Below are 27,496 nucleotides of genomic sequence, written 5' to 3' on the forward strand. Positions count from 1 at the left end.
TATACACACACACACACATACATATTTCAATCAACGTAATAAAAACATTTAAATCTACAATGGCGACACACAGTATAAAAGGATTATATATGATTCCGGCTGCCTGCATTGTTGGCTGTCAGGATTTTGGCATCTGTATCTTGAACGCCAGGATCACAACAGCCGGCATTTTAACTGCAACCAGTATAAAAACATCCCTTATATCAGTTATATATCAGTTATAAGTGTGGAATCCAGTCTGTGAAGATTCTCCCTTTTGAGCTCACACCTTGTTAAGGTGAGGGAGGATCTCATTTACCAACATCATATTCTGGATAACTTCTACTGTTTTATAAAGTTATTTTTGTACAATTTTATATTCTGTATAAAAACTTGTCAATAAATCAGAAATCAACTGGTATTAATTGGCCTTGGGCTTTCTTTTGGGTGATCTTCTGGTGAGGTTTTTTTTTTTTTTTGTTTTAGGACCCCAGAAAACAGTAACCATTCTCCAATCTGCAGTTTACATCTGTGGGCTTTTCTGGAAGGATTTATGAAAATAATATTCAACTAATACAGCGCACTTGGGAATTGTGAGATAGTTTGGGCACCCCAGGCAAAAATTAATTTTAATGTGCAAAAAGAAGCCAAGGAAAGATGGAAAAATCTCCAAAAGGCATCAAATTACAGATTACACATTCTTATAACGTCAACAAAAAGTTTGATTTTATTTCCATCATTTACACTTTCAAAAAAACAGAAAACAAAAAATGGCGTCTTCAAAAGTTTGGCCACCCTGCAGAGTTAATACCTTGTACTGCCCCCTTTGGCAAGTATCACAGCTTGTAAATGCTTTTTGTAGCCAGCCAAGAGTCTTTCAATTCTTGTTTGAGGTTTCTTCGCCCATTCTTACTTACAAAAGTCTTCCAGTTCTTTGAGATTCCTGGGCTGTCTATGGTGCACTGCTCTTTTAAGGTCTATCCATAGATTTTCAATTATGTTGAGGTCAGGAGATTGTGAAGGCCATGGCAAAACCTTCAGTTTACGCCTCTTGATGTAATCCACCATGGATTTTGAGGGGTGTTTAGGATCATTATCCATTTGTAGAAGCCAGCCTCTCTTTAACTTCAGCTTTTTCACAGATGGCATCAAGTTAGCGTCCAAAATTTGCTGGAATCTTATTGAATCCATTTTTCCTTCTACTCATGAAATGTTCCCTGTGCCACTGGCTGCAATACAACCCCAAAGCATGATTGATCCACCCCGATGCTTAACAGTTGGACAGAGGTTCTTTTCATTAAATTCTGTGCCCTTCCTTCTCCAAACGTACCTTTGCTCATTCCGTCCAAAAAGTTTGATTTTACCCTCATCGGTCCACAGAACTGTATTCCAAAATGCATCAGGCTTGTCTATATGTTGATTTGCAAACTTCAAATGTTGATTTTTGTGGTGAGGACGTAGAAGAGGTTTTCTTCTGATGACTCTTCCATGAAGACTATATTTGTACCAGTATCACTTTATAGTGGAATAGTGTACCACAACTCCAGTGTCTGCCAGATCTTCCTGGAGGGATCGTGCAGTCAAACTTGGATTTTGACTTGCTTTTCTCACAATCATGCAAGCTGTTCTGTCTGATATTTTTCTTGGTCTTCCAGATCTTGCTTTAACTTCCACTGTTCCTGATGACTGCCATGTCTTAATTACATTCCGAACAGGGGATATGGGCATCTGATAATGATTTGCTTTCTTATAGCCTTCTCCTGCTTTGTGAGTGTCAACTATTCTCAGTTTCAGTGTTCTACACAACTGCTTAGAGGAACCCATGGTGTTGATTGTTGGAGCAAGGTCAGATGAGTCTGGGCTTTTAAAACCTTTGAGATTGACATCACCTAGTCTTTCCTGATGATGATTGTGAACAATCCATGACACTGCCAGGTCTCAGCTGTCCAAAGGGGGCAGTACAAGGTATTAAATCTGCAGGGTGCCCAAACTTTTGCAGATGCCATTTTTTGTTTTCTGTTCTTTTGAAAGTGTAAATGATGGAAATAAAATCAAACTTTTTTTGACATGTTATAAGAATGTGTAATCTGTAATTTGATGCCTTTTGGAGATTTTTCCATCTTTCCTTGGCTTCTTTTTGCACATTAAAATTAATTTTTGCCTGGGGTACCCAAACTTTCAATCCCCACTGTAGGTAGGTAGGTAGGTAGGTAGATAGATAGATAGATAGATAGATGGGTAGGTAGGTAGATAGGACAGAATTTAAAAAAAAAATCTATAGGACTATAATTAGGTGCATATAATAATGCTGCAAATGTACTGCCAAAAGGTGTTTTTCTGGTTCTAATGGTCTATGTACTAAGATTTGGAGAGCGATAAGGTGGACGGAGATAAAGTACCAACCAATCAGCTCCTAACTGTCATTTTTCAAATACTGCCTGTAACATGACAGTTAGGAGCTGATTGGTTGGTAATTTATCTCCGTCCACCTTATCTCTCTCCAAAGCTTAGTACATAAACCCCTTAAGGTGTATACACATATGTGTTTGATTACAATTTTGACTATATAGTCAAAATCATAAGAAAAGTTAGTACATATTGCACAGTGTGTACACAGCTTGCGATACCGATGCACGCTCCCGTGGGGCCGGTATCGCAAGAAAAGAATAGACTGTGCAGGCAAGGCAATTTTGACTATATTGTGTAGAATCTAGTTTCTAGTATAGTCATAATCGTAAAAAATCAGTGGTTCTGGGTTCCGGGTTGTTCAAGGGAAATCGCAAAGTCAAAATCGGTACTTAGTTACTATCTCACTGTGTGTATGCACTTTAAGGCTTCTGCCTTGAGAGAACATGACCATTACTAATAACACAAAGTACATAACACACTTGTTTTTATCACCTCAAACCTGAGATCCGTTACATCAGTCACTCCATCATAGTAGAAGTTATCTCCAACAGACACAATGAAGTCGGCCCCCCATTTGGAAACTGTTTCGCCCAGCTCAGTTGCAACCAATTGCTCTTGCTTGGTGTAGTAAGGAGGAAGGGGCAGCCCTCCCCAGTCGCCAATCACCGCAAAGCGTAGAGAGGGCTCAGTGTCTGTCAGTGGGTGGCAGAGCGTCTTCCCAAGCACGGACAGGATAACGACCAACAGGACAACAAGCTTCTCCATTTGGGACCTGGGTGAGAGACCGATGAAGGGTATTTAGGTGTGAATGAAACAGGATGGCTAGCTGGATAAGCAGTAGGTAAGTGTTGGTTTAATCTATGCGGGGCAAGATGGTCAATAATCAAAACTCCCGGATACACAGAAAATTTTATGGCGATTATTTGACACAAACCGTAAACTATTGAAGCTGGGTACACACTTGAGCGAGATATCAGTGGTTCAATAAAATGGCCGATATATTGCGAGGCCGTTGGCAGGTATGTACCCGATATGTCTGGAGCAAAGCCGATGGGCTATATATCAGCTCATCTGGCTGTGTGTGCCGTACACTTGGTGCAGGGACCACCATTGACTGGCATCTCAACTGGGCGGGCACATTTAAATGCCCACCCAGTTGTGACATTAGGCACTACACATTGGGCGGACGATTGGTTTGTGTGCTAGATAGGTCGGCCGAATGGCCAATGCGCTGTCCAGGTGTGTACCCAGCCTTAGAGAACAAAAACAGAGTCTCAAAAACAGTTCACAATAATACAGCCAGTGATACCGTAAGTCACAACCAGTCTATTGTATGCCATGTAATATGTTTTTACTGCTCACCAGAGTTCTTCATTAATCTGTACATTTGGCCACAAATGGCCAAACAAAGTATAGATCAGGATCTTAATGCGTGTTCACCTGTTCTGTCCTTCAGTAAGTTCTGCAACCAGTGTCGGACTGGAGCATAAAGGGCCCACCGGGAGTATGCAGTGATAGGGGCTCATGATTAGAGGTGTGGCCAGCCTCCAAAGGGGGTGTGGCCAGCCACCACAGAGGTGTGGCTAACCATTATAGAGTACCTGGTTTGGACTCCTTGATAATTTATATAGTAATTAATGCTAGTGCATGCATGATAATGTGCCAGATTAATGACAGCAATGTACGTAGAGAATACATCATAATCCTGTGCAGTATAAGGTAACATATGTATAATATATAATTCAAGTGCACAGTCTAGAACCTGATCCCTAGAGGAGGAGGGCCCCCCCAGGCAGTGGGGCCTACCAGTGGTTTACCCTGTACCCCTGTGGCCCAGTCCGAGCCTGTCTGCAACAAATTCTGAACAGTCTGCATAACCGATTTGGAATGTAATTCGTGCTTGTGTAACAGACTGTATTCAGTCCCGCTAACTACAGACTGCACTAAAAAACAGAAATGCATAGAACAAAAAATACATTTTAAATTTGTGGCAATTATATTTTTACACCTAGGGACAGATTTCCCAAAGCTTAAAAAAAAAAAAAAAATATATAGAGAAGAGGTGGCATTCCTACCAGCAACCGATCAGATTGTAGCTACCATTTATTGATTGCATCCCGAAAAAATGACAAACAGAATCTGATTGGTTGCGACAGGTAATACATCCAAGTGTTTGTTTTAGAAGCTTTGGTAAATCTACCCCCTAGAAGTTTGTTGCATATCGCAACTATGTATATAGCCCCTGGGCAGCCTGGCACGGTCACGTGAGGGGGTGTAGTTACACTCCATTACAAAATGCACTGAGGGGAGTGGGGGGCGTTGCCATGCTTGAGGTGCATGGGTACTCCTCCCCTGGGTTCCCAAGAGCACGGAGATGCAGATGGTGCAGTGAATCATTAATGGTAACAAACTACGTGGTTCTGTACCATCGATGTTTTTAACATTGATGGTACATGCTCATCTTACTGTGCAGCATGTTGCACCACGACATGCTGTATGGCGTGCCAGGCTGCGACTAATCAGTTTACTTTGTGCATGTGCGGCGTCAGGCAGCATCATTCTGAAGTTAGATTTGTCTTGGGTGTGGGGCCAGGGGGAGGAGTCTAGTCGGTATATCCCAGCACACTTTATGTAAGAGCCAGGGGTGGTGCTAGGCTGCTGACTGACAGCTGAGCCTGTCAAGACAGCTATAGAGCAAGGTGGACTATCAACATCCAGGCACACATGCTGAAGGGGATCCATTTAATTTGCCGGCTCAGGATGCCGATGCCAGAATCCAGACAACCGGCAATGCCGCCAGCCGGAATATCGGTGCACCGGACACCCATAGCCTGCAGCTTGGCGAGCCGGCAAGGGGACTCACACCGCTCGCCCCGTTGCCGGTATTCTGTCGGGCGGGATACTGACAGTCGACATCCCGCTGAAGGCCCGCCTTGCTCTATAGTCAACTTCACAGGATTAGCCGTCAGCAGCCCTGCATCGTTTCTGGCTCTTATACACAGTGCAGCACTGTGTAACGGGGGGAACCATCGGGCCTACGGCTACCATCGATGGCAGAAACTTTATGAATCTCTGCCATCAATGGTAAAACTATTTAAAACCATCAATGGTCTGCAGACAATGTTGGACCATCGATGGTCATCCTTACAGGGGTAATTTTAAGCATGATCCCCCATATTACTGGGAAAACCAGATCAGAAAAGCTCCCAAATATTAAAAAACAAATAACTTGAGTCATTTTGGTTTAACCACCTGTGCTCAAGCATGAATATCTTTTAAACCTGTACAGCTAAGGGGCAGGGAGGACACAGTCTGTGAAACAATGATATGCACCAACTCAGATTTTACATTCTTCCATTTGATTTGAAATAGCAGCAGCATCATCATCCATCTGTCCCACCTGTGTCTGTAACCAACCCCTCACCCCTCTTGCGTTGCTTATCCTAGTTACAAAACCAACAAATTGTATGCGCTTGATGTACTGACAATTATTTAGCAACTAAATAGGTAAAATAAGAATTTACTCACCGGTAATTCTATTTCTCGTAGTCCGTAGTGGATGCTCCGTAAGGACCATGGGGAAATCGACAGGCTCCGCAGGAGACTGGGCACTCTTAAAAGAAAGATTAGGTACTATATCTGGTGTGCACTGGCTCCTCCCTCTATGCCCCTCCTCCAGACCTCAGTTAGGGAAACTGTGCCCGGAAGAGCTGACATTACTAGGAAAGGATTTGGAATCCAGGGTAAGACTCATACCAGCCACACCAGCCACACCGTACAACTTGTGATAACTATACCCAGTTAACAGTATGAACAACAACTGAGCCTCATTCAACAGATGGCTCAGAACAATAACCCTATAGTTAAGCAATAACTATATACATGTATTGCAGAAAGTCCGCACTTGGGACAGGCTCCCAGCATCCACTATGGACTACGAGAAATAGAATTACCGGTGAGTAAATTCTTATTTTCTCTGACGTCCTGGTCGATGCTGGGTACTCCGTAAGGACCATAGGGATTAAACCAAAGCTCCCAAACGGGCGGGAGAGTGCGGATGACTCTGCAGCACCGAATGAGTAAACTCAAGGTCCTCCTCAGCCAGAGTATCAAACTTGTAGAATTTTGCAAAAGTGTTTGATCCCGACCAAGTAGCAGTTCGGCAAAGCTGTAAAGCAGAGACCCCTCGGGCAGCCGCCCAAGAAGAGCCCACCTTCCTTGTGGAATGGGCTTTTACTGATTTAGGATGCGGCAATCCTGCCGCAGAATGAGCTTGCTGAATCGTGTTACAGATCCAGCGCGCAATAGTATGCTTTGAAGCAGGAGCACCCAGCTTGTTGGGCGCATGCAGGATAAACAGCGAGTTAGTATTCCTGACTCCAGCCGTCCTGGCTACATAGATTTTCAAAGCCCTGACTACATCTAGTAACTTGGAGTCCTCCAAGTCCCTAGTAGCCGCAGGCACCACAATAGGTTGGTTCAAATGACATGCTGATACCACCTTAGGGAGAAATTGGGGACGAGTCCTCAATTCTGCCCTGTCCATATGGAAGATCAGATAAGGGCTTTTACACGACAAAGCCGCCAATTCTGACACACGCCTAGCCGAAGCTAAGGCCAATAGCATGACCACTTTCCACGTGAGATATTTTAGCTCCACGGTCTTAAGTGGCTCAAAACAGCGGGATTTCAGGAAATCCAACACAACGTTAAGATCCCAAGGTGCCACTGGAGGCACAAAAGGGGGCTGAATATGCAGCACTCCCTTAACAAACGTCTGAACTTCAGTCTTTCCTAGCCTTTATCAGCGTAGGAATCACTTAATCTGGAATGCCCTTTTCCGTTAGGATCCGGCGTTCAACCGCCATGCCGTCAAACGCAGCCGCGGTAAGTTTTGGAACAGACAGGGCCCCTGCTGTAACAGGTCCTGTCTGAGAGGCAGAGGCCATGGGTCCTCTGAGATCATTTCTTGTAGTTCTGGGTACCAAGTTCTTCTTGGCCAATCCGGAACGATGAGTATAGTTCTTACTCCTCTCTTTCTTACAATCCTCAGTACCTTGGGTATGAGAAAGTGGAGGGAACACATAAACCGACTGGTACACCCATGGTGTCATAGTGCGTCCACAGATATCGCCTGAGGGTCTCTTGACCTGGCGCAATATTTTTTTAGCTTTTTGTTGAGACGGGACGCCATCATGTCTATCTGTGGTCGTTCCCAACGATTTACAATCAGCGTGAAGACTTCTGGATGAAGTCCCCACTCTCCCGGGTGGAGGTCGTGCCTGCTGAGGAAGTCTGCTTCCCAGTTGTCCACTCCCGGAAAGAACACTGCTGACAGTGCTAGCACGTGATTCTCCGCCCATCGAAGAATCCTTGTGGCTTCTGCCATCGCCATCCTGCTTCTTGTGCCGCCCTGTCGGTTTACATGAGCGACCACCGTGATGTTGTCTGACTGAATCAGCACCGCTTGGTTTTGAAGCAGGGGTTCTGCTTGACTCAGGGCGTTGTAAATGGCCCTTAGTTCCAGAATATTTATGTGAAGGGAAGACTCCTGACTTGACCACTGTCCTTGGAAGTTCCTTCCCTGCGTGACTGCCCCCCAACCTCGGAGGCTTGCATCCGTGGTCACCAGGACCCAGTCCTGTATGCCAAATCTGCGGCCCTCGAGAAGATGAGCACTCTGCAGCCACCACAGCAGACACACCCTGGCCCTCGGGGACAGGGTGATCAGCCGATGCATTTGAAGATGCGATCCGGACCACTTGTCCAACAGATCCCACTGAAAGATTCTTGCATGAAACAATGCCGAAGGGATTGCTTCGTAAGAAGCTACCACCTTTTCCAGGACTCGCGTGCAGTGATGCACCGACACCTGTTTTGGTTTCAGGAGGTCCCTGACCAGAGATGACAATTCCTGGGCCTTCTCCACCGGGAGAAACACCTTCTTCTGTTCTGTGTCCAGAATCATGCCCAAGAACAGCAGACGCGTCGCAGGAATCAGCTGCGACTTTGGGATATTCAGAATCCAGCCGTGCTGTTGCAGCACTTCCCGAGATAGTGCTACGTTGACTAACAACTGCCCCTTGGACCTCGCCTTTATAAGGAGATCGTCCAAGTACGGGATAATTATAACTCCCTTCTTCCGAAGGAGTATCATCATTTTGGCCATTACCTTGGTAAATACCCTCGGTGCCGTGGACAGACCAAACGGCAACGTCTGGAATTGGTAATGACAGTCCTGTACCACAAACCTGAGGTACTCCTGGTGAGGTGGGTAAACGGGGACATGCAGATAAGCGTCCTTGATGTCCAGCGACACCATAAAATACCCCTCTTCCAGGCTTACAATAACCGCCCTGAGCGATTCCATTTTGAACTTGAACTTCCTTACATAAGTGTTCAAGGATTTCAAATTTAGAATGGGTCTCACCGAACAGTCTGGTTTCGGTACCACAAACATTGTGGAATAGTAACCCCATCCCTGTTGAAGGAGGGGAACCTTGATTATCACCTGCTGAAGGTACAGCTTGTGAATAGCCGCCAGCACTACCTCCCTTTCCCTGGGAGCCGCTGGCAAGGCTGATTTGAGGTAACGGCGAGGGGGAGTCGCCTCGAACTCCAGCATGTATCCCTGAGATACCACTTGTAGAACCCAGAGATCCACCTGTGAGCGAACCCACTGGTCGCTGAAGTTCTGGAGACGCGCCCCCACCACACCTGGCTCCACCTGTGGAGCCCCAGCGTCATGCGGTGGACTTAGTGGAAGCAGGGGAGGATTTTTGTTCCTGGGAACTGGCTGTCTGGTGCAGCTTTTTCCCTCTACCCCTGCCTCTGGGCAGAAAGGATGCGCCTCTGACCCGCTAGCCTTTCTGAGGCCGAAAGGACTGTACTTGATAATACGGTGCTTTCTTAGGCTGTGAGGAAACCTGAGGTAAAAAAGTCGACTTCCCATCTGTTGCTGTGGATACGAGGTCCGAGAGACCGTCCCCAAACAATTCCTCACCCTTATAAGGCAAAACCTCCATGTGCCTTTTAGAATCAGCATCACCTGTCCACTGCTGAGTCCATAATACTCTCCTGGCAGAAATGGACATTGCATTAATTCTAGATGCCAGCCGGCAAATGTCCCTCTGTGCATCCCTCATATATAAGACGACGTCTTTAATATGCTCTATGGTTAGCAAAATAGCATCCCTGTCGAGGGTATCAATGTTGTCTGACAGGGTATCAGACCATGCTGCTGCAGCACTACACATCCATGCTGAAGCAATAGCAGGTCTCAGTATAGTACCTGAGTGTGTATATACAGACTTCAGGATAGCCTCCTGCTTTCTATCTGCAGGCTCCTTTAGGGCGGCCGTATCTTGAGACGGCAGTGCCACCCTTTTAGATAATCGTGTGAGCGCCTTGTCCACCCTAGGGGATGTCTCCCAGCGTAACCTATCCATTGGCGGGAAAGGGTACGCCATTAGTAACCTCTTAGAAATCACAAATTTCTTATCTGGGGAACACCACGCTTCTTCACACAATTCATTCAACTCACCAGATGGGGGAAAAGTCACTGGCTGCTTTTTCTCCCCAAACATAGAACCCTTTTTGGTGGTAACCGGGTTAATGTCAGAAATGTGCAACACATTTTTCATTGCCGTAATCATGCATCGGATTGCCCTTGTGGACTGTACATTTGTCTCATCCTCGTCTACACTGGAGTCAGACTCCGTGTCGACATCTGTGTCTGCCATCTGAGCTAGCGGGCGTTTTTTGAGCCCCTGATGGCCTCTGAGACGCCTGGGCAGGCGCGGTTGAGATGCCGGCTGTCCCAAAGCTGTTACGTCATCAAACCTTTTATGTAAGGAGTTGACACGGTCGGTTAATACCTTCCACATATCCATCCATTCTGGTGTCGGCCCCGCAGGGGGCGACATCACACTTATCGGCTCCTGCTCCGCCTCCACGTAAGCGCCCTCATCAAACATGTCGACACAGCCGTACCAACACACCACACACACACAGGGAATGCTCTGACTGAGGACAGGACCCCACAAAGTCCTTTGGGGAGACAGAGAGAGAGTATGCCAGCACACACCAGAGCGCTATATAACAGAGGGATTTACACTAACACAAAGTGAATTTTCCCCCAATAGCTGCTTATATCACCTTTTGCGCCTAAATTTATGTGCCCCCCCTCTCTTTTTTACCCTTCTTGTAGTGTATACTGCAGGGGAGAGCCTGGGGAGCATCCTTCCAGCGGAGCTGTGAAGAGAAAATGGCGCTGGTGTGCTGAGGGAGATAGCCCCGCCCCCTCCATGGCGGGCTGCTCCCGCTTTTTTAATAATGTTAATGGCGGGGTATTAGGCACATATACAGTTTATAACTGTATTATGTGCACCTTTTGCCAAAAGGTATACTTATTGCATCCCAGGGCGCCCCCCCCCCCCCCAGTGACCGGAGCGTGTGGTGTGCTGTGGGAGCAATGGCGCACAGCTGCAGTGCTGTGCGCTACCTTATTGAAGACCGGAGTCTTCAGCCGCCGATTTTCTCCTGGTTCTTCCGTCTTCTGGCTCTGCAAGGGGGACGGCGGCGCGGCTCCGGGAACGGGCGATCGAGGTCGGGCCCTATGTTCGATCCCTCTGGAGCTAATGGTGTCCAGTAGCCTTAGAAGCACAAGCTAGCTGCAAGCAGGTAGGTTTGCTTCTCTCCCCTCAGTCCCACGTAGCAGTGAGTCTGTTGCCAGCAGATCTCACTGAAAATAAAAAACCTAACAAATACTTTCTTTTCTAGTAAGCTCTGGAGAGCCCACTAGGTGCATCCAGCTCTGGCCGGGCATAGATTCTAACTGAGGTCTGGAGGAGGGGCATAGAGGGAGGAGCCAGTGCACACCAGATATAGTACCTAATCTTTCTTTTAAGAGTGCCCAGTCTCCTGCGGAGCCCATCTATACCTCATGGTCCTTACGGAGTACCCAGCATCCACTAGGACGTCAGAGAAAATGTGTTTGGATTCATTGAATAATTGAGAAACTTGCTTTTTAAAAAAAAAAAAAAAAAAAACTTTACAGAGTTCATATATAGATAAATATCAACTTGATGATAATAATTGTGAAACAACTGTACTAATATAATAAATAAAATTGTTATAATCAAAAACACAGAGCTGAATATCCAAAAGTCCGTTCTGGACCAGAGCCAAGATTTAAATGCACTTAGTACCTTTGATACTAAAAAGCAACAATGTTATTCCTTTCAATAACAGTAGCCACGTGTTTATGTTGAATAGCAGAAAAGTTGCTACAATCAGTGGGGCAGATGTATTAACCTGGAGAAGGCATAAGGAAGTGATAAACCAGTGATAAAGCATGGTTAAGTGCATGGGAGCTGATTGGCTGGTGCATTATCACCTTGCATTTATCACTGGTTTATCACTTCCTTATGCCTTCTCCAGGTTAATACATCTGCCCCAATGAGCGCACACCATGTGAAGGACACAGTCCTGCTATAAGATCAATTTGTAGTAGTATTGTTTCACCTGTTACTGGCGTCCCGGTACAGGAGACAGTTCAATAGGTAATTTACCCGATCCAGCGGGATTATATGAAATACCCAAACGATGCTATAGTGTCCGGTGTATGCTCACCCTAGATGTAGCTGCACACTGCCTTTGATAGCATTCGTGTCAGTGTCCGATTCCGACACGCGGGATGGATAGCACACCTTTTCTCCGATTGGAGACACCCGCACTGGTGAATTGACTGTGTATAGCCACCGCTTCCAGCTCACTGACACCACACGTGCAAGATGATATAGAGCCGAATCGGCCCTCCGACGCTGCTCGTTTGGCCCATCTCAGCACACAGATGATAAACGTAGTTGTGGTCAGTATACCAGCCGCAAATGCTATCAAAGGCAGTGTGCAGCTACATCTAGGGCAGGCATGTCCAAACTGCGGCCCTCCAGCTGTTGTGAAACTACATATCCCAGCAAGCACTGACACAGTCTTGCTGTCAGAGAATGCTAAAGCTGTGTCAGGGCATGCTGGGATGTGTAGTTTCTCAACAGCTGGAGGGCCGCAGTTTGGACATGCCTGATCTAGGGTGAGCATACACCGGACACAGGGCCGGTTCCAGCGCCGTTGGCGCCCCGGGCGGGAAGTAGGGGGCGTGGTTCTGTGCAGGGGGCGTGGTCAGGTACGCCCCCTGTTCAGAGTAGCGCTGCTGAAACGCTGTGCGGTGCGCGATGACGTCATCGCGCACCGCAAAGCAAAGGTCTTCTCCACGACGAGAAACTAGACACGTAGCGTCTAGTTCCCTTCGTGGAGAGGACCTTTGCTGGGCGGTGCGCGATGACGTCATCGCGCACCGCACAGTAAAGGTCCTTTCCATGAAGGGAAACTAGACGCTACGCGTCTAGTTCCCTTCGGAGCGGGGAGCGGGCAGCGGCGGGTCGTAGCGGCCAGTAGCGGATCTTGCCCTGGTGCGGCGCCCTCCGGATGGCGGCGCCCCGGGCAAAAGTCCTGCTTTGGCCGTGGCAAGATCCGCTACTGACCGGACACTATAGCATTGTTTGGGTATTTCATATAATCCCGCTGGATCGGGTAAATTACCTATTGAACTGTCCCCTGTACCGGGACGCCGGTAACAGGTGAAACAATACTGCTACAAATTGATCTTATAGCAGGACTGTGTCCTTCACATGGTGTGCGCTCACTGATTGTAGCAACCTTTCTGCTATTCAACATAAACACGTGGCTACTGTTATTGAAAGGAATAACATTGTTGCTTTTTAGTATCAATAGGTACTGAGCGCATTTACTTTTGGATATTCTGCTCTGTGTTTTTGATTATAACAATTTTATTTATTATATTAGTACAGTTGTTTCACAATGATTATCAAGTTGATAGTTATCTATATATGAACTCAGTAAAGGTTTTTTTTATTAAAAGCAAGTTTCTCAATTATTCAATGAATCCAAACACATTTTACCTATTTAGTTGATAAATAAATAAGTTATTGTCAGTACATCAAGCGCATACAATTTGTTGGTTTTGTAATGGTTTTCTCTTGGGGCTCCGCAAAAAGCTCATTATTGTGTGCAGTTGATGAGTATCTGACCTCGGTAATTACTTTTAATTTGCTCTGGGAGTTAGGGTGTTTTTTTCACCTTATATAAACAGTGTCTTATCCTAGTAACTCATTAGGGTAGAATATACTACCTCCCCCCCAGCTGATGCAGAGACGTGTATCCGCGTGCAAACGCTGCATTGTTCTGTCTTTTGTTATTAAACTCTGAGTAGGAACTAGAAACTTCTGGGTTTGCTGACCTCGTTCCATCACATGACTCCAGATCACCTGACTTCTTATCATACAATGATATGACAATTATTAAGTGAAAATGTGAAATTTTGCACCTTAGTAAACCCATGACACACAACAGTGACCAGGAGGGGTTCAAACGTGTGGACTGATATAAAGCGGTTTATCATCTTGTCTCAGCTATATTGCAGTGTAACAGGTCTGTCAGTGTTTGTGTCTCACATGTTAAATCAAGTGGGGAAAAAATTGCATTTGCGACTCCCTTGCATCATCCCAGGGTGCTGACTGCTGGAGAGAATTTCTGACACAAATAAATAAAATAAAAATGGGACAAATTTCTAATTTTACACTAAAATTTAATTTGAAATGGTATTTGGGGCCATGTTGTCAGTGGGGGGTGATTTAGGTGCTGCCAACACATGTGCCCTACATAAAGCCACAGCAGTAGCAGGAGACACAGTACAGTTGTGTGTTTGTGTAGCCATGTGTAAAGCTGAGGGCTTCCTGGGCGTAACACTATTGCGGCATCAGGATTCCAGTAGAAATAGCAATCAAACAGCACAAAGTACAAATACAGACCTCTAGCTCGTATTAACAGATGTCTAGCTACGGGCGCATTGGTCAAAGTAGATCGGTCATGCTGGTACTTGTAGTCCCACAACAGCTGTTACATCACTGCTCAGCTCAATAATATAACACAGGATGTTACTATTATACACAAGAAATAATAATATAATGCATTATATATATATATAAACTATAAACCACAATAGGAAAAGGGGAGGCTGATCAGCTCTTACCTTGCACACTGCACACAGGCTGCTTGCTTCTGTTCTGACTATTCACATTTAAAAGTCCTCTGACCTGAATAAACACCCGGCACAATACCTCACACCCCTCACCCCCTCCTGTCTCAAATTACCCAAGGCGTTATCACTGGAGGCTGACACACCACAATTTCCTTCTAACCACTATCTCTAGCCTATCACAGCCCTGCACGGACTGCACTCACCAAACTTTCTAGATTCCGCAGCAATATGGCCCACATTATAGCACACAGGGCCAGGCCTCCAGCGGAGACTACTGCTGAGTGTATGCTGCTAATCTCTCCATTGTTATTCACATGCACCTACCTACAGCATACCCTCCAACATCTGGGATCCGGTCTGAAAATCGACACTGTCTAGGTCGACAATGTTTAGGTTGACCACTATAGGTCGACAGGGTTGGAAGGTCGACAGGGTTTCTAGGTTGACAGGTCAAAAGGTCGACATGAGTTTTTTTTTCTTTCTTTTTTTGAACTTTTTTATACTTAACGATCCACGTGGACTACGATTGGAACGGTAATCTGTGCCGAGCGAAGCATGGCGAGCGAACATGGTGCACTAATTGGGGTTCCCATTCACTCTATGAAGAAAACGACACAAACCCCCCACAAAAACTTCATGTCGAACTTTGACCTGTCGACCTAGCACATGTCGACCTAGAAACCCTGTCGACCTTCCAAGCCTGTCAACCTAGTGACTGTCGACCTATAGTGGTTGACCTAAACATTGTCGACCTAGACACTGTCGATCTAATGATCCACACCCCAACATTTTACACATAAAAATCAGTAAAAATTAGAAAAGGGGGCATGGCCAAGGGTAAAGGGGGTGTGGTCACACCCCTTTTCCTATATTTTCAATGGAAATTTGGAGAGTCAAAAATTGGTACAGACCTTAAAAAAAAGGTACTGTACCTGCTAAAAAGGTATAGTTGGAGGGTATGCTACAGGGAGCACAGACTTCATGCTGCTAAGCATATCTCCCAACATCACCCTCTCCAGGAGGGACACAATGCTCTGTTCCTGCACTTCCCTGTTAATGTATGATTGCCCTCACCTGTGGTGAAACACCTTTCTTATCCATTAACCTGTTCAAATCAGGTGCCGGCAATCATACATTAAGAGAAAAGTCCAGGTGCAGAGCATTGTGTCCCTACTGGAGAAGGTCATGTTGGGAGGTATGCTAATGTAGGAGCAATCGCCAGACTCTCCTTATAACAGATTACAACAGCTTGCATTTCCATAAGGGTTGCAGAGACACACATGAGAAATTAGCTTTCTAAAGAAAAAGTACAGAAAACTGTACATTTTATTACATAGCATGGATGGTGTAATGGTTATCATTACTGCAGTGCCAGATTAAGGACCTCATGGGCCTGGAGCTGAAATTTGTGAAGGGCCTACTGTATGCCACCACATGCGGTGTGACTAGCACGACGTGTGTGACTACTGATATGGGGGTGTAATCAGTGCTGTATATACAGTGATCGCGCTGAGTCCAAAAAAAGTGGGTCCCAGGGACCCCTCACTTTTAAAAATTGGGGTCCTACCTGTCCTTTTCTGGGTCCCATCGGAATGAAGGTTTTTATTAATCTTATTATAAAAATATAAAAAACACAGAATTGATTTGGACACTACAAAGTGTTGAAAGGGGGAGGATGGGGTGACAATGCTGCCGGGCTGTGTAGCATACAGGACACTGCACCAGAGCTGTAACTAGACATTTTGGTGCCCTAAGGCAGAAAGCGAATTGGTGCTCCCCTTCGTCACTGCTAACGCATGGACAGGGGCGTAGCACCATGATAGTGGCAATTCACATTACACCACTCAGTAGTGCAGCTTATACACATTGCACCAGGTAGAACCTCCTATACACACTGCGTCAGGTAGAGCACGTTATACATATTGCGCCATATAGAGCACGTTCTACACTTTGCGCCAGGTAGAGCACTTATACACATTGCACCAGGCAGAGCATCTTATACTCTTTGCGCCAGGCAGAGCACGTTATATTCTTTGCGCCAGGCAGAGCACGTTATACACTTTGCGTCAGGCAGAGCACGTTATACACTTTGCGCCAGGCAGAGCACATTATACACATTGCAGCAGCACTGAGACACATTGCACTGAGACACACTGCACCAGGTAGAGCTCTGAGACACATTGCAGTAACCTCCTCGGACCTCCTTCTGCCCCCCCCCCCACCCCCCCAGCGTCGCAGACACCCCTTACAGCAAGCCCATCCACCAACCCACACAGAGCCTGCTGCAGCCCTTGCACAAATGCCGCCGGGAGGGGGGGCGGACACCAGGTCGAGGGCACAGGGCAGATGCAGAGTGGCACTCACCGTTGTGGAGGAGGACGCTGTGCTGGGTGGGCGGGGCCAGTCTCTTGTTGCTGGCGGCGGAAACAGGGTCAGCGAGCAGCGGGGAGGTGGTGGAGCAGTGCTGGGTGAGCGGGGCCAGTCTGCCAGCGCTGCAGAACAGATTCATGGTGCTGGCGGCGGAGCCCAGCCCAGGTCAGCGCCGCAGTGAGGGGGATTCAAACCATGCCGGACTGGCGGGAGACACCGCTTGCTGTGATTGACTGTTCCTCCCCGCTGACCCTGTCTCCGCCACCGCTACAGGAGGTGATTAGCTGAGGAAACAGCCAATCACCTCCTGTGTCCTCCACCTGGCTAGCGCGATGCCACACAGATCCAGATCAGCGCGTCCTGTGCGACCGCTCATCTTCTAAACGTGGGTCCCAGGTCGCTGTTTCTGAGTAAAATACGCGCCATAGCTTGTTTTTACGATCACTGATATAATAGAACAGTAGTGTACATTATTCACATTACACAGTAGTTCCCTTATACAAGTTAGGCAAGACCACAGAGCCCCTTATACACATTTCGCAACAGTAGAGCCTCTTCTTCTCATTCCTTCTCTTATCATCTTTCCTCCTCATCATCATTCTACCATGCACTTTGTAGTATACCTGATCAGGGGCGTATCTACCTATTGGCCAGGATGGCACTCGCCAGGGGCGCCAGCAGAGAAGGGGTGCCACCCACGGCCAGTAGGTAGCAGCTGGATCCGTTCCTCTCTCCGCGCTGGGTAGTTCCTCATATGCTGCCAGCAATGAACACACCATGCAGCAGCGGGCGCCGGGGGCCGGCACTGCATCGCACTACAAACAAGAAATGCTACATAAACTACACCCTCAAGCAGCCCTTGCAACCAGGAGCTCCCGGCAGCAAGGGCTGCTGGGAGGTGTAGTTTATGTAGTTTCTTGTTAGTAGAGAGTGGTGCAGTGCCGGACCCCGCCCGTGCTCCCAGAGCCGATGCACAGCCTGTCCGGCTACACCGTTCCCACCCACAGCCCCAGAGCGGCCCCCCCGCTGCCCGCTCCGGCCTGTAGCCAGCTGGGTGTTGGCTGCCCAGGAGAGACCTGAGGAGAAGATCGGCCGCGGGACTCCCCAACCATCGGCGATCCCACTGCAGCACAGGTGGGAATGGGAGCTGGGCATCCTGCATGGATGGAGGGGATTCTGCACAGCACAGGGGGTAGTGGATTCTGGCAGAAACATTCTGCACATGGGGAGGATGCTGCAGGGGGGGGGGGTCTGCATAGGCTGCACAGGCTATAATTCATTCACTGCATATAAGGATCTGTGTCTAATCTGAACAGTAGGACCATCACTCCTGAGCTGCTAGAAGATAAGCTATTGTTATGCACTAGAAGCTACAAATTCCTCCCTTCCCGTAACCCGGGCCTGCTAGTAATTATCCTGATCACAATAACAGGACATCCCCAGCCTGTAATCCATACATAAATACAGATTATAAAGAAAATACATATTCATGTTTAATCGCATCTTGGCTGAGTAAACTGCTTGACCACACTATGGGGGTCATTCCGAGTTGATCGCTAGCTGCCGTTGTTCGCAGCGCAGCGATTAGGCTAAAAAGCGGCACTTCTGCGCATGCGTATGGGACGCAATGCGCACGCGCGACGTACTTTCACAACAACCGATGCAGTTTCACACAAGGTCTCGCAACGCTTTTCAGTCGCACTGCTGGCCGCAGAGTGATTGACAGGAAGAGGGTGTTTCTGGGTGGTAACTGACCGTTTTCAGGGAGTGTGCTGAAAAACGCAGGCGTGTCAGATACAAACGCAGGAGTGCCAGGGGAAATGCAGGCGTGGCTGGCCGAACGCAGGGCGTGTTTGTGACGTCAAAACAGGAACTAAATAGTCTGAAGTGATCGCTAGCTAGGAGTAAGTCTCGAGCTACTCAGAAACTGCACAATCTTTTTTGTAGCAGCGCTGCGATCCTTTCGTTTGCACTTCTGCTAAACTAAGATACACTCCCAGAGGTCGGCGGCTTAGCGTTTACACTGCTACTAAAAGCAGCTAGCGAGCGAACAACTCGGAATGAGGGCCTATCTCTTGGGTGTAATGTACTTTTGACCAGAACTGTTTTGTGGATAATGTGAGGTTTAGCCAGATATACGATCTACAGAATGCATGGTTTGAGAGCTATGATATGCATATACAATGTATTTCTCATTAAACAAATGATAGACCCAGCTCAGGAGATAGTATTGAAACCAAAGGATAATACATTGCGGTCTCTGCATTCTTGTAAGTGCCTTATTACAACACTTTTTATTACGCAAGACCGGGAGTGCCGCTGTTTCTTTTCTTCTATTTACCTTACCTGGCGGGGGGGGGGGGGGGGTGCACTCCTTTACTTTGCCAGGGGCGCTCGGACCCCTAGATACACCCCTGTACCTGATATACACATTCCCTTGCTCCGGCTCCTCTGCAGTCTTCCCATGGCCAGGACTCAGAGCCGGAGGACAGACTGGCCAAACGCAAGTATTACAGGGACGCCACCCGCCCACCAGCAACACACCAGCAGACCTTGCAGAGCCCACCAGAGCTAGCCCCCTGCTGCAATGGAGCTGGAGGATGGAGCCAGAAGACAGAGCAGCATTACTGCGTGATGAGGGAGGCATCTCGCGATCCACTCCCACCCAGCGGAGTGCAGAAGTCTCCTTCCTTGAGACAGCTAGACAAACGTCGGCATCACAGGGACCGCCACTGCCAGACTAGGGATCCGGACATGGTGCACCGCCTCAAACGGCACCCCCTACCACCGCAAGCGCAGGTATCGGTCGCGGAGACAAGCTAAACGCCGTAGGTGGGACACAGGGAGAAGGACAGACAGACATACAAGGGGATCAAGGGGGAAATGTGGTCGGTTGCGCCCACAGAGCAGAATTGCGCACTACTCTAGTTACATATTATATATATATATATAAATATATACAGAACAGAAAAAATTGCGGCACTCAGGGACTGATGAAAAGTCAGTGTATTAAACAAAGCATAACATCCATCAATGTTTCTGGGAATTTAACCCCTTTCTCAAGATGTAAGATTTCTTACATCTTGAGAAAGGGGTTAAATTCCCTGAAATGTCGATGGATGTTATGTTTTGTTTAATACACTGACTTTTCATCAGTCCCTGAGTGCCGCAGTTTTTTCTGTTCTGTATCCATACCTCTCTGAGGGCACCGGGGCATTTCATCATCCAAGGGAGTGCCGGGCTGTTTGTGCAAATATATATATATATATATATATATATATATATACACACACACAAGAAAAGTTTCCCCCGACACTTCGGACTTACGTGTATCTGGCTCTGGTGCCCTCCTCACAGGTACTCGGCCTGCATAGACAACTCCTCCATGGCAAGCCATAGGCGGCACTCAGAGACTTACAAACACTGGTTTAGTGCATAAAACCCTGCAGGGTGCGCTATTTATTTTGTGACGTTTTGGGGTAACATTTCCCTGCCTCAACCCCAAAACGTTATGAAATAAATAGCACACCCTGCGGGGTTTTATGCACTAAACCAGTGTTTGTAAGTACAGTACTACACACACATAGTTATATATACACATATAAATGTGTTTTATATATATATATATATATATATATATATATATCTATCTCCGTGAGTGTAGTGTATATATGTGCACAGTATATATATATATATATATATATATATATAAAATGTATTTCATTGTAGTGTCACTTGTACCCTCATCCCCCTTATATATTTAGGTTTTGCTTCCTGACCCCCTTTAAATTACACTTGTGGCCCTGTTCCTCCAAATATGTTTATTTAACTTATGCCCACAATCGTCCCTTTATATATTTATAGCATTTGAGCTTGCTGTTCCCCCCTTTATAATCTAATCATTTAACTTAAGCCCCCTGTTCTCTTACACAATATATGTATTAAAGTTGACACCACCCCACCACCTACCTTGATCTTCTGCTGTCCAGTTACATTTACAGACACACAAGACAGGGTAAAAGGTAAATAGGCTTATCACTGCCAGCAAGGCCAGTCAGTGCCACATCGGATTCGGGGGCGGAGCCTTGGCTGGGTCCGGGGGCGGAGCCTCGACCGGGTCCGGGGGCGGAGCTACGGTCGGAATCAGGAAGAATAAGAGGACCGTTTTGGACAGGCACTGAGCTGGTCGGGACTTCAGCCAGCCGATTTGGGGTGGAGGAAACTGGGCAATCTGGAGGTGAGTGAGCTGCTGGTGATGACAGGATTTTTTTCCCCTGTCAACACTGGCTGCAATGGAGGGATCCTGTGGGCCTATTTTCATTGGGGGGGCCTGGAGCTGCAGCTCCATCCGCCCCATTGTTAATTCGGCCCTGCATTACTGCCTCACAGCACTGAGGTCATGGGTTTGTTACCACCATGGCCCTAACTGTGTGGAGTTTGTATATTCTCACCGTACTTGCGTGAGTTTCCTTCGGGTACTCCGGTTTCTGCCCAAAATCAAAACATATACTGGTAGGCAGTGGTCGAAGAGAAAATTTTGAAGTGGGGGTATGGAAAAGTGAAGGCTGTATATATGCGCACTCGCTCCGGAAAAGGGGGTGTGGCCACTCAAAAGGGGGCATGTCCTTCAGTGTAGTTTACCACACCATATATCCCTTATACACATTATGCACCACAATAGTAGGACCCCTTATACTACCTAGTACTGGTGCCCCTTTCACATTTTGCCGCATGGAATGAGCCAAAATTCACATTACGCGACACAGTATGAGACGAAATTCATATTATACCACACAGTATGAGCCGAAATTTACATTATATCACACGGTATGAGCCAAAATTCACATTATACCACAAAGTATCTGCCAAAATTCACATTATACCACATGGTATGAGCTGAAATTCACATTATACCACATACAGTAGAATGAGACAAAATTCAGGGAGAGTGACAGCAGGGACATAGGGACAGGGAGAGTGACAGAGGGAAAGGAAGTGACAGCAGGGACATAGGGACAGGGAAAGTGATAGAGAGAGGGACAGCAAGTTCATACAGTAGGCAGAGCCGTAACTAGGTATGTGCGCTGTGTGTCTTGCACCTATCTCCAGCACCTCACACGTGCAGGAGACAGATGGGCGCTGTCAGGGGCGGATTTTCCGCTAGGCAACCCAGGCATGCGCTTAGGGCCGCGTGAGTTTCAGGGGGCCCGGCCGCAGCCGCTGATTGCATAGCAGCTGCAGAGGTTTTTTTTTCCATGCAACTCTGAGTCTGAGCCGGCCCGCCCCCAGCAGGCTGTCAGCGTGCTATCAGCGCACGCTGATTGGACAGCTGCCGCTGGGACCCGCGCCAGCTCACACCCACAGGTCAGCCCCTTCCTCCTCTCTTTCAAGTGACCGACGATGACGAGCACCGCAGCAGCAACACGGAGACCGGGAGATACCAGAGAGGAGAGGTCAATATGCGCTGCAGCCGAATGGAGGGAGAAGAGTGTGACTCACTGGCACTGACAGAAGCTGCTCAGTGAGTATCGCGGCTGCGGCCGTGCTGCCTTTAAAGTTTTTGCGGCGGGGGGGGGGGGGGCACAGAGGGGTTCTGGGGGAAGCTAACGGGGCAATGATCGATCATCAGTTCCTCACCCTTCCTGGTTGAAGGGGGCCGGGGGTGTGCCTGCCAGTGGGGGGCGCAATCGGCCAGGGGGTGAGACTGACAGTGTGCGTAATGTGTAAAAAGGGGACGCTGTCTGCCGTAATGTGTAAAAAAGGGGCTCTACCTGGTGTGGTGACGCCACTGCGCAACGTAATTTGAATAATGGAGACTACTGTGCACCGTAGTATGAATTGGTATTATTTTGTGGCCACGCCCCTTCCCCATGAAGCCATGCCTCTATATATTTTTAGCGCGCACTGCCCCTATCTTGCACCAATGCCGTTTCTTGCACACAGCGCTAAAATGCCTAGTTACGGCACTGACAGTAGGGACTAAGGAGCAGGGACGTGCAGGCAGGGGAGGCAGTGCCTCCCCTGTCATAATGATTACAATAATACAAAGAAGCTATTTATCACACAGATTCTGTGTCGTAGATATGTTCTTTGTTATTTTAATCCTTTCCCCTGTGAAATACAGTCACAGGAGGCAATGAGAGCTGTGCCTCCTGCTGACTGTAGTGTAGGAGCTGAGGCAGGGTGCGGACAGGGTGCGGGGCCAATCCGCGGGCTGTAAAAGCCCATTGAAAAATTACTGTAGAGCGGCACCAGTACAGGTGCCTCAATGACAGGGGTGTGCTTTCAGCCCACATGAAAGCACGCCCCTGTCAGCCTAGAAGATGGGATTGGCCCAGTGGATCCAGTGCTGCTGGATCCGCTGGATAGTGGGCATATGCAGTGGCGGGGGAAGCAAGGCGATCGCGGCTGAGGGACCCGGTGGTGATAGTGTGGATGGAAGCAGGCCTGGATCCATGTGGATCCAGTCCCTGATAGCCATTGTTCACACTTCGGTAGTGAGTACCCATTTAAAAAATGGGCTGCTGAGCCATTTTTGAAATTAAAGATGGCCACCGCGAGCCAATCACGGTTCACCACGTCATCGCCCCGCCCTCTCGGCTGGCTTATATAGGCCAGTGCGAGGCAGCGGCTGGGCAGTCCGTCGGCGGGGAGGGAGCGTGGAAGAGCTCCTGAAGAAAGAAGTCTCCGGAAGCCCTGGGGGCGGTGGCCATGAAAAAGAGCTTAAAGGCCGCCACCCCCAGGTGAAGATACAAGAAGAAGACGTCGGAAGTCCTGGGAAGGCGGTGGCCATGAAAAAGAGCTGAAAGGCCGCCCCCAGGTGAAGAGGCAGTGTAATAAATTATTCAAACATTATGTGTGCTGTTTTTATTTTAATATTTTCTTTACAAGCGGACTACACGTGCCAGCGGTTCCTTTATGTCCGGGCATGCTGGCACTTGCGGTTCTCCAAGTGCCAGCATGCTGGGGCAGGCTTGCTGGGACCTGTAGGCTACCTGTAAAGAACAATATTAACATACAATGAACCCCGCACCCACTGCCACCAGGGGTGCGGGGCATAGCACTCTCTGAGTTTGAGGGCTGGTTAATGTGATGGCAGGGGGACCCCACACTGTATGTCCCTCCTGCTATGGCATTATCCTCCTTGCTGGTTGTGCCTTGTGCTGGTTGTTGTTAAATGGGGAAACTGCACTCTTTTTTTGGGGGGGGGGGGGGAGAAACGGGTTTAATTAGCCAGTGCCTTCCTAGTCATAGAAGTCACTGAACGTCACTGCTAAGGAGAGAGCAAGGCAGCAGGGTAAGATTGCCTATTGAGCAGCAGCAGTACAGACAGGGTGTGGTCTGCGGTGCAGTGGATGAGGAGGCTGTGGTCGGCGCAGGGCGGAGGAGGCTGTTAGCATCGGAGATAGTGTGGAGGAGGAGGCTGTGGGAGTTGTCAGAGGTGCAGAGAAGGAGACTGAGGGCGGTGGCGGGGCAGCAGAGGAGGAGGCTGTGGTCAGCGGCCTTTGGTGCGGCTCCTATGACCACCACTATTTCAAATCTGCCGCGGACCGGCAGCCAATCAGGAGTGGCTGCGCGGTCGCTCCTGATTGGCTGCTGTTTCGGAAGCTCTGTGGCCAGCGGATGCGGCGACGGGGGCCTTCAGTCAGTGCTCGAAGTGACGGTATGCCATACCGGTGTATACCGGCCCACTTTAAGCACTGCTGGTAGGTTAATTGGCTCCTAACAAAATTAACCCTAGCGTGAATGTGTGTGTGCGTGTGCATGCGTGTGCATCAGGGACGCGTAGTCAGGGGATGCAGAGCCTCACCTGTCATGCTCCCTATCATACTCAGGGTTCTCACTATAAAAATGATTGGGATAACCCAAAGAATTTATAAGCATCTTCTTTGTACTAATGCAATCACTTTCAGGGCTCCTGGAATTGCTGGAAGAGATAGAGATGAGGCAGCAACAGCTCAGCCTCATCTCTCACACTGTAGGACACTGCCTGTACAGATGGGTGGGGCTACACAGCGGCCAATCAGACCGCATAGAACAGAGAAATGTGAGGCATGCCTCACAGTGGGGGCGTGCTTTAGCACAAATTGGTCTTGTGACCAATCCAGGAAGTGCAGGAAGCCAGGAAGATTGGAGCTGAGCAGCATAGCAAGGGAGGAGGGAAACAGGGACCCACAGTGCCAGCAGCAGCCACCCGTGCACAGTGACTGAGGTTAGTAGCTGCCAGAACCTGAACTCTGTGTATGTGTGTCAATAATATGTTTGTCTGGCATCTGTAGTGAGTGCGGGGACAGGACTCTATGTGTGAGTGTGTGTGGCATCTGTAGTGAGTGCGGGGACAGGTGTGTGTGGCATCTGTAGTGAGTGAGGGGACAGGACTCTATGTGTGAGTGTGTGTGGCATCTGTAGTGAGTGCGGGGACAGGTGTGTGTGGCATCTGTAGTGAGTGAGGGGACAGGACTCTATGTGTGAGTGTGTGTGGCATCTGTAGTGAGAGCGGGGACAGGTGTGTGTGTGTGTGTAATCTGTAGTGAGTGCGGGGACAGGTGTGTGTGTGTGTGTAATCTGTAGTGAGTGCGGGGACAGGTGTGTGTGGCATCTGTAGTGAGTGCGGGGACAGGTGTGTGTGTGTGGCATCTGTAGTGAGTGCGGGGATAGGACTCTGTGTGTGTGGCTACAGTAGTGACACGTAGTGCACATATACTGTATGTTTCTGCTCTCCCTCCCCAGGTGCTGCTGGCTGTATCACAGGTGACTGTATTGTCCTCTGTAACCTGATGCACCAGGCCAGCGGTGTTCTGCAGGTGAGGGGGCAATGGGGGCACCTCACCCAGAAGTTACTCACAACACTAGGGTGATGGCTGTGACCTGGTTATTACTGTATGTATGATCTCCCTGTGTTTGCATGGATGTAGTGCAGAGACATAAGAGTTAAATTGTGTAGGGGGTGAGACAGGCTCCTGGTACTGAGAGCCACCACCATTTGTGCCTCCCCAGCCTCTGACCTCACCGCACGTCACTGGTGTGCATGTGGTAGGGAATATAGATTGTAAGCTCCACTGAGGAAGGGACTGATGTGAATGGGCAAATATTCTCTGTAAAACACTACGGAATATGTATGCGCTATATAAATAACTGGTAATAAAAAAAGAGACAATTAAAGTCAATTACACTGTCAGTAACTATATGTGTGCTCGTTACAGCTTTTACTTCAGAGGTAGCCAGACTTTTGGAGTTGGTGATCTACTGTACTTGAAAGGTAAAAAGCTTTCTCTTACATCCTAGAGGATACTGGGGTCCATTTAGTACCATGGGGTATAGACAGGTCCACTAGGAGCCATGGGCACTTTAAGAATTTGATAGCTTGGGCTGGCTACTCCCTCTATGCCCCCCCTACCAGACTCAGTTTAGAAAATGTGCCCGGAGGAGCTAGTCACGCTTATGGAAGCTCCTGAAGAGATTTCTGCATTTATTTTATATGTTTGTTATTATCACGCAGGACTGGATGGCACCAGCCTGCCTGCTTCGTGGGACTTAGGGGGAGGTGGACGGCCCAACCTCTTGAAGGGTTAATGGTCCCGGTCCCCGCTGACAGGACACTGAGCTCCTGAGGGAACTATTTGCAAGAGCAGAAATTATTATGTGGTGGAATTTCATCTGGGGCGTTTCCTGCTTTTTCTGCAGGCAGGTGTGGATGTGGGCCTAAATCTGGGCTCCAGAAAAAAAGTCCAGATTTCGGCCTTGTCCATTTTCTTTCAAAAACAATTGGTTTCTCTCCCTGAGGTTCAGACATTCTTGAAAGGTGTTCTGCACATCCAACCTCCCTTTGTGCCTCCCACGGCACCTTGGGATCTCAATTTGGAGCTGCAGTTCCTCCAATCAGACTGGTTTGAACCGTTACAGGATGTGGACGTAAAATATCTTACGTGGAAGACCGTCACACTGTTGGTCTTGGCTTTAGCAAGACGTGTGTCGAAGCGGGGGCTTTGTCTCACAAAAGCCCCTATTTAATTTTCCATGAGGACAGAGCTGAACTCAGAACTCGTCAGCAATTTCTTCCTAAAGTGGTGTCTGCGTTTCACATCAACCAACCTATTGTGGTTCCGGTTGTCACCGACACCTCTGCTACTTCAAAGTCTTTGGATGTTGTGAGGGCTTTGAAGGTATACGCAGAGCCGGTCTTAGGCATAGGCAAACTAGGCAATTGCCTAGGGCATTTGGTATGCTTAGGGGCACCAGCAGCTTCTGCTGATTAAAATGATATGCGGCATGCCTATATTCTGTGTGTGACTGCGGCTGTATCTGCATACAAAATGCTACGTTGCAGTGTAGTCGTGGAAATCACTGTAATGTAGCATTTCATATGCAGATATAGCCGCAGTCACACACATAATATAGGCATGCTGCATATCATTTTAATCAGCAGAAGCTGCTTGTGCATCCTAGCCACGTAGTAATGCAAATAAGATGCATTTTTATAAACAAAAGGCGCCTGACATTAGCAGAGCTGCCACTGACTCATGCCAGGCATCTCCTGCAGAACTAGCGGCGGTGCTAGGGGGCACCAGCCAAAATCTTGCCTAGGGCATCATATTGGTTAGGGCCGGCTCTGGGTATACG

General features: G+C 48.1%; 1 protein-coding gene across 2 annotated transcripts in view; it reads right to left on the minus strand.

Annotated features, from left to right (window-relative positions):
* ACP5 (acid phosphatase 5, tartrate resistant) overlaps window positions 1-27,496 on the minus strand; it is a 161,325-nt gene that overhangs the window by 18,900 nt on the left and 114,929 nt on the right. The window contains exons 1-2 of one of the 2 annotated variants that reach the window (XM_063931243.1): window positions 14,498-14,747; window positions 2,881-3,160 (exon numbers count right to left, since the gene is read on the minus strand). In XM_063931243.1, coding sequence (XP_063787313.1) covers window positions 2,881-3,153 — 273 coding nt within the window. In that variant the 5' untranslated portion in view covers window positions 3,154-3,160; window positions 14,498-14,747. Of the gene's footprint in view, window positions 1-2,880; window positions 3,161-14,497; window positions 14,748-27,496 lie in introns of those variants that run through there. The other variant, XM_063931244.1, reaches the window with a different exon arrangement.

This window comes from Pseudophryne corroboree, chromosome 6 (assembly GCF_028390025.1).
Source record: "Pseudophryne corroboree isolate aPseCor3 chromosome 6, aPseCor3.hap2, whole genome shotgun sequence".
NCBI classification, from domain to species: domain Eukaryota; kingdom Metazoa; phylum Chordata; class Amphibia; order Anura; family Myobatrachidae; genus Pseudophryne; species Pseudophryne corroboree.